General features: G+C 48.1%; 1 protein-coding gene across 1 annotated transcript; it reads left to right on the top strand.

Annotated features, from left to right (window-relative positions):
- The first annotated feature begins 1,822 nt into the window (after nucleotides 1-1,822).
- LOC118951049 (leucine zipper putative tumor suppressor 3-like) lies at nucleotides 1,823-6,531 on the top strand. The gene is made up of 7 exons (XM_036973801.1): nucleotides 1,823-2,107; nucleotides 2,536-2,979; nucleotides 3,276-3,380; nucleotides 3,562-3,660; nucleotides 3,736-3,927; nucleotides 4,030-4,260; nucleotides 4,912-6,531. Exons 1-7 carry the CDS (start codon nucleotides 1,997-1,999, stop codon nucleotides 5,824-5,826), a joined length of 2,097 nt encoding a protein of 698 aa, XP_036829696.1. The 5' UTR covers nucleotides 1,823-1,996; the 3' UTR covers nucleotides 5,827-6,531.
- The last annotated feature ends 1,110 nt before the right edge of the window (nucleotides 6,532-7,641 follow it).

Below are 7,641 nucleotides of genomic sequence, written 5' to 3'. Positions count from 1 at the left end.
TATGGTTGAGTGGCGTAAAAAGTGGCGTTTCTGCCGTGCACAAGGAGGGGCGTGTCTGGGTTGTGTGTGGTTACAGCTGATAGTCGCATCCGCCGCTTCCTCCATCATCATCGATACAACACCGACAGTGGCTGAAGTCGATAATATCGAGAGAGAAAAAAAAATCCACTGACCACATCCTAGGGTCCTTCATAACCGACCGGAAAGAGGCCAAGGTTGTTTTCTAACGGACAAACGACTGTGGTGCTGAAAAGAGTACGTATCTTGTAGACAGGGCATACGGGTTTGCTGGGGGATACGGTATCCCAGGCTACATCAATGCGGCTCGGTCTATGACAAATACATGTCCGTTTGAGAAGGATAACAATTCCAATCTAATAACCGTGAGTGTTTCGGATTCAGTCTTGGTGCGATTCGAATGCTGATATAGTCGCGTTGGGATGGAGGGAGGAGTGAGAGAGTTGGATAGAATCGTGAAGTGCGGGAGTGAGAGGAGAGATCAGATCAGTAGAGAGACAGTGTGTTAGGCTGCTACTACAACTCACCACTGGAAGTAAATATTGTAACACATTGACACGGGAGGGGATTATGCCTGTGGCAAGAGCAACTCTCTCTCTCTCTCTCTTTTTTTTTCTCTCTGTCTCTCTCTTCCTCTCATATCAAGGCATTGAGGGCACCCGGGGTAGTGTGCTGTATGCCAACAAACACACATTATGTAGTAGGAGAGAGTTAGTGAGAAGGGCTGCACTCCTGCTTCCTTTTGCAGCAATCACTCCATCTAGAATGCATAGTAGATTGAGAGGTGCAATCGTAGCCAGCTGTAACCTGATGTAGCTGTCAACATCTGTAGACCTATACACAGACACAGACACACACACACACACACACACACACACACACACACAGACACACACACACACACACACACACACACACACACACACACACACACACACACACACACACACACACACACGTGTTGCACACATAAGTAACATAAACTCAGAAACAATTGTAATGGTAACTGTGTAAAATTGGATGTTGCATACTACAACACTATTTGACTGGAGCTACACTGCATTTCACTGTGTATAATTGTTCAGATGATCCAACTCCATTCATTGTGTAAATATTACTGCCCCTGCCTTCTTCTTCCATCTGGATGAACATTGTGTGTGAGGGTACTTATGAACAGAACATGTTTAACTACTCTCTCTCTCTCTCCCTTTCTCTTCAGTGTGTGTGCATCCGGTTCCCCCTTTAACCCATGATGACCGACACTGCTTCCCAGTGTGTGAGGCAGAGTGACTCTCTGTCCCCCTTAACTTCTCACCTCTGACCCCTGACCCCTCGCCATGGGCAGTGTGGGTAGCGGAGTGGCAGGGGAGCAGGAGTTTGCCATGAAATCAGTGGGCACTAGGACCACCCTGCCCCACTCCCCGGCCCTGTCTTGCCATTGCACCGCTGACCGTAGCTGCAGGACCGAACGACTCCCCCAGAGACAGTCTCAGAGGGAACCGCTTCTAGTGACGAAAGAGGAAGTGTTAGTATTGGTACCGGGACTGGAACTGGGACTGGGACTGGAACAGACCGGCCACCGGACTCTGACACAGACCATACCACTACAAAGGCATCCAACTGTGACCAGGAGGATCCATGGGTGGGATATGGGAACGGAGCAGGAAGGAGGGAGAAGGAATGGGAGAGGGAGAGTAGAGGGAGGGAAATGGAGAGCAAAGAGATGGAGAGAGAAAGAGTATGGGAGAGAAAAAGGGAGAGGACAGAGAGGGATAGAGACAGGGTAGAGAGGGAGAGAGAGCGGGAGAGGGTTGAGAGAGAGAGGGAAAGAGAGAGGGTAGAGAGGGATGGAGAGCGGGAGAGGGTTGAGATAGAGAGGGAAAGAGAGAGGGTGGAGAGAGAGACACAAGGAGGTTTTGTGAGTCTGGATGTATGCAGTAACTTGGTGGGACTGGGGGGGAATGACAGTGGTACCGGGATGACTCCCCACCAACACAGAGAAACTGGAGAGAACAAAACCGACAATCACAACAACCCTCCAACCCACAACCCACCCAAAATCCTGCCTGTCTCTGGCAAACTAGAGCAGGTATGTTCCTCTTCTCAAACAAGTACTGTATGTGTGTAGCTATAGGGTCCTGTGGCTTATTGGCATATTGGGTTAGCTCACAATTACATCACATCGACACGTATACGCTGCTGTATCATTATATCATTGCAGTTACATTATGACTTCATAATTACACAGTTACATAAATACTTTTTTTTCTTATAACAACTGATGAAATAGAATGGTGAAAAGGTCTTACAAATAATTATTGGCATAGCATTTGACAATGATTTATATTGTCTACTGATTCAAGACAGTAATGTAAAGGCTTTAAAGTGTTGTATGCTAACAGTTTCCTTTCCAGTTTCTTTAGAACGTTCTTTACTGATATCCCTCTACGCAAACCGTTTTTCTCCCCTTTTATCTCCCTTTCTCTCTCTGCCTCTTCCTGGCCTTCAACCCTCCAGAAGAACTCGGGGCTGGTTCGTCCCTCTGCATTCAAACCAGTGGTTCCCAAGAGCTTTCATTCCATGCAGAACCTCCTTGACCCAACCAGTGGGGGTGGATGTGAGGGTAGGGGTGCGGGGGGGCAGAGAGAAGAAGGAGCAGGGGGAGGAGAACTAGTGGCAGTTCCAGAGGCCCTCCTCCTAGACCAGGACAGCCCAGGGATGGGCAGATGCCTGGCAGAGAGAGCAGGAGGGGGTAAGAGTAACAGAGGGGTCCATGGAGGGATGTCAGCTTCGGGGAGGAACTCTCTAACCAGCCTGCCCACATATGCAGGCTCTGGTTTGTGCTATGGGCCTCAAGAGGCCCTGGGGTCTCTCAGTGCTTCTACCAGCAATATCAACAGACTAGGGACCACAGCTGGAGCTGCAGTGGCTCTGGAAAAGCTGGAGCAACCAGGCTACCAGGTGGGTGCATTGCTTGCTGCTACGCAAATGGGATTTTTTAAACGTAATGAAAGCCACTGCAGTCGACTCCTGATGAGTGCTAACATCCTTTTAGTGCAGTGCAGCTCACCAGCAGCAATTCATGTACATTTGTTTTACTTTGTCTGGGTATCTGCATCTATCCAGTTTGGTACACTATCATACCAAAGCCACAGCAGGAGTGGATTGTATATAAATGTATGCAACTATTCCAGAATGGGCTGAGTGCCTCGTACAGTGACCGCTCCTCTTTAGTAAAGAGCTCCTCGTCCTATCAGCAGCTGAACCACCTGGGCGACACCCCAGCACCCCAACGTCCCACTCCTTCCTCTGATGATGTCATCCAAGACCTGGAGAACCGGCTCTGGGAGAAGGAGCAAGAGGTGAGAGCTGAAAGATAATTTTGGGGTCAATGTTCATGCGTGATATATTTCATAGATTTCATGAACGTAGCAATTGTCATTGCTTTGGGTTAGTCCCAAAAATCCTGTCCTCCTCTTCTGTCCTCTTTTTCACCTCTCCTCCACTTTCCCAGGTGCAACACATGTGTCGTAACTTGAGCAGAGCGAGGCCGCCATCGTCCAGGTGTTTGAGGAGAAGCAGCGTGTGTGGGAGAGACAGATGGATGAGCTGGGGCAGAACTACGCCTCTCGTCTGCAGCAGGTGACCACACATTCCACAGCAGCGGTAACCAATAACAGTCTACCAAATGTTGATACTCTCTTCCTCTGTGTGCAGGTGACCCGTCGCGCCCAGCGCTCCCAGAATGCCCTGCAGGCCCAGATCACCCGTCTGTCGCAGGACAAGCGACGTCTGCAGGAGGAGATGGCTGCCCTGCTGGCCCAGAGAGAGGATCTGGAGAGGAAGTGTCTGCACTTCAGGATGGAACAGACTGACATACTGCCACGCCTGGATGAGACCAAGTGGGAGGTGTGTTTGTGTGTGTGTGAGTGTGTGTGTGTGTGTGTGTGTGTGTGTGTGCGACTTTGTGAACAGCCTCATCATAACACTGACCTACTATGTGTGGTCCAGGTGTGTCAGAAGGCAGGGGAGATCTCCCTGCTGAAGCAGCAGCTAAGGGAGAGCCAGGTGGAGCTGACCCAGCGGGCGGCGGAGATGGTGGCCCTCAGGGGCCAGCTGAAGGAGGCCAATTCCCAGCTTAGGGACCGGGAGGAGGCCATGCTGGGCCTCAAGAACTCATATAGTTCCAAGAGCCTGGAGCTGGAGAGCTGCCAAGGAGAGCTGAGGAGGACGCTGACCGAGGTACCTATACCCTGTTAGGTTCTTATTTTTCAGTAAATAACCCACGGACACTAGAGAAGCTTTAACCAAGTTTAATTCTTCCCAAAGGTGCTGTACAGCTGTAATCAGACTGCAAAAATTTCTCTCCATCACAGTTATATACATCCTACTTAAAACACGCCCTCTTTCCAATCCTTACAGTTTATGCCCAACTGGAAGAAGGTAACCAGATACTAAACCCTGATTACTCCCTTAAGGGGAACTGACCTCACCCCTCACCTCCTGACCGTAACCCCTCCTTCACCTAATCCACAGATATCCATCTGTCTTCCCTATATCAACACGTCGCTCGCCTCTCCTCCATCGAACACATTCCAAAGCCTTCTGGCTTTCTACAGAGGACACTTAACTTCTGACATAAAACCCATTCTTTTCCACTCTTTCTATTCAAGGCTTCTTCTCTATCATTTATTTAATATCTCAATGTTCAAAGTTTAGCCGATTCCAACAACCCATACACATAGAAACCTGTAAGTCACCTATCTGATGACACTAACGTGTACACTACAGTAGATGAGTTATCCTGTCCGTTCAGAGTTAGGGATGGAAGTGAAACTGAACCATGCACACACATATTGACAGACTCATACTATTCCTCATTCCCTTTGTCAGGTGTCTATCCTGAGGGAGAAGCTGGGTGTGTTTGAGGCTGAGGTGCTGGGTCTTCAACAAGCTCTGTGGGAGATGGGCGGAGGGGTTGATCCTGCCATAACCCAAACCCTAGGAGCTGTGGGGCTACTCCCACCCTGGGGGGCTCTCTACTGCCCCCGCACTCCCCCAGAGCCCTCGTCCACCCCTCTCACCCCCACCTCAGATTCCCTGCTCAGCCTCCAGAGTGACGAGGCAAAAGCCCAGAGGCAAGAGGTGCAGAGAAAAGAGAGGCAGCAGCGTGAAGAGGCCCAGTGGCATGACATGCAACAGCGCCAGGAGGCCCACCAGCGCCTGAAAGCCCATCTATATCAGGAGGCTCATCTCCACCAGGAAGCCCAACTGCGCAAGGAAGCTCGACTTCATCAGGGGGCCCACTTGTGTCAGGAGGCCCACTTCCACCAGGAGGCCCAGCATAAGTGCCAAGAGACCCAGGTGGAATCAGGGAACCTGCGTGAGCAGCTGGATCAGCTCCAGGGGACTTTACGTCTAGAACGTCAACAGAGAGAGTGCCAGGCCCTTAGTTTCGACCAGGAACGAGACAGCTGGATTGACGAGAAGGAGCATGTGCTGAAATACCAGGCACAGCTTCAGGTCAGCTATGTGGAGACTCTACAGAAGAACCAGGCTCTGGAGCAACAGGTGGGACAGCTGGGGTCCAAACCCACCCCCACCTCCTCATCCTCCAGCTCCCCTCCCCCACCACCGGCCCTGTCAATTTTCCCTCCCATGCACTCAGTCCCTCTCCCTGCTCCCCTTGCCCTAACCCCCTCCCCACCGCCTTGTGAGGACATGAAAGGTTCCCCTTCCCTCCTCCAACTGCCCACCCCCTGGGCCGGACCCTCACGTCTAGAGAGGATAGAGTCCACTGAGATTTAGAGAGGCTCCATTTTATTTAATATCAACTTGATTACAAACTACACAATTGGATAGGCTGCAAGACAGATTAAACTACAACGCAGAACTGCACAATATATAGTGAAAACAACCAATGCAAACTGAACAGCAGAGAACCATACAATTGAGTTTAGACTATGAACACAAACTATAAAGAGCATAGAACTACAAAAAAACATAAACTGAACTGCTACACTGTAGAATGCAATACAAACTGTCATTGACATGGTTTAGGTTAAATATTGAAATTCTTTGCCTTTAATGTAAAGTATCCAGGCAGTCTTGGTGGGAAGCAGTGACACTTAAAGGGAAGCAAGGATGGCACCAAAAGTTGCAAGACAATAACATTGTAGCTTGATAACGTTATTCCTCTGGAAGGTTTAGTGCCAACCTGGAGGGTAGTTTGCCAAATCGCATGTCTATGGTAATGAGACATTAGGTCAGGAGATAAGAAAATCATATTTTAAGAAGATTTTAGATGATAATCAAGAGTGATGTTTTGGAGAATGTGTTTGTCTTTGGCATTTCTGGGGTGATGATACTCAGGTGTGTGAGGGGATGTTTTGGAGAATGTGCTTGTCTTTGGCATTTCTGGGGTGATGATACTCAGGTGTGTGAGGGGATGTTTTGGAGAATGTGCTTGTCTTTGGCATTTCTGGGGTGATGATACTCAGGTGTGTGAGGGGATGTTTGGAGAATGTGCTTGTCTTTGGCATTTCTGGGGTGATGATACTCAGGTGTGTGAGGGGATGTTTTTGGAGACAGTGGTTAAAATTGGGGATGAAGACTCACAAGTATTTTTTAATATGAGGAAATTAGGAAAATAATGGTAAAGTTGATTGGTAGTTGGTTGGTTCCGTTTCAGAAAATATCCTCAAATGGCTTGAGATTAAATGTAATTGACTTTGAATGGTTCTTAGTGTGGGGTAATTGGAGAGCCTGGCTCTCTGACACTGCAAACCGTCTGCGGTACCTAAAGATGAACACAAGGGGTCAGCATTAAGTTGTGTCAGGGCTAGAGCCCAACTGATTATATAGGTTCACTGATATTATCTGCCAATAGTGGCCTTTTAACACTATATTGGTATTGTCCGATAACTCCAACGATAACCGATATTCAAGAAATAGTGTGAAAGAAAAGGGAATCTAATGCATATCTGTTCACTTGCAGCCATTCTCATGGTGTGTCATTATTGTCACAATGTATGAAATCAACATTTAGGAGAATTCAGTGTGGAAAAATTACACTTTTTCATATTGTATCGGCATGTTTTGCAGCCCCCAAGCTCTTGTCAGGGCTCCCCACCATCAGAGAAAATGACTTGAAAATGACTTTATCCCATGGTCTGGGAAAGAGACATGGCAGCACGCTGGCTTTACTCTGATATTGTTGTTATTTATACTTTCAGATAATGCTTTTTATGACCAAAAGTGGGATGAGAAAGTGACAATAGTGAGCAGAAAGAGAAAAGACAGAGGTCAAACTGCCTTCACATGTAAAGATAGACGAGTGAGAGGACTGTGTCCAGGCCTTTTAAATCAGCAAGGCTGGGTGCACATTTTTCAAAGTGGGATTCAGCTCATAGAGTTAGAGAGCCAGACAAAGAAAGACATTGCCTTCCTAGATATGGTTCAGATTTACTGCACTATGTCCTGCTGAGGAGGTCAGACAGAATGTGGACATGTTTATTCCAGTATACCAAGATAGTAAGACACTACCTGTGAATTTTTTAAAAGATAATTGTGACTATTATCATCGTTATTATTCTTGTGAATCGGCAGAGTGTTACAAGCTTT

This window comes from Oncorhynchus mykiss, unplaced genomic scaffold, assembly GCF_013265735.2.
Source record: "Oncorhynchus mykiss isolate Arlee unplaced genomic scaffold, USDA_OmykA_1.1 un_scaffold_320, whole genome shotgun sequence".
Classification (NCBI taxonomy): Eukaryota; Metazoa; Chordata; class Actinopteri; order Salmoniformes; family Salmonidae; genus Oncorhynchus; species Oncorhynchus mykiss.
The sequence above is the reverse complement of the archived record's forward strand: the minus strand, read 5'-3'. Positions and strand labels throughout refer to the sequence as shown.

Bases quoted from the DNA above. Each gene is read 5' to 3' on its own strand.
- LOC118951049 (XM_036973801.1), top strand. From the start codon at position 1,997: ATGACTCCCCACCAACACAGAGAAACTGGAGAGAACAAAACCGACAAT. The intron at 3,381-3,561 runs GTGAGAGCTGAA...TAACTTGAGCAG, and splicing joins TCTGGGAGAAGGAGCAAGAG to AGCGAGGCCGCCATCGTCCA. The intron at 3,661-3,735 runs GTGACCACACAT...CTCTGTGTGCAG, and splicing joins ACGCCTCTCGTCTGCAGCAG to GTGACCCGTCGCGCCCAGCG.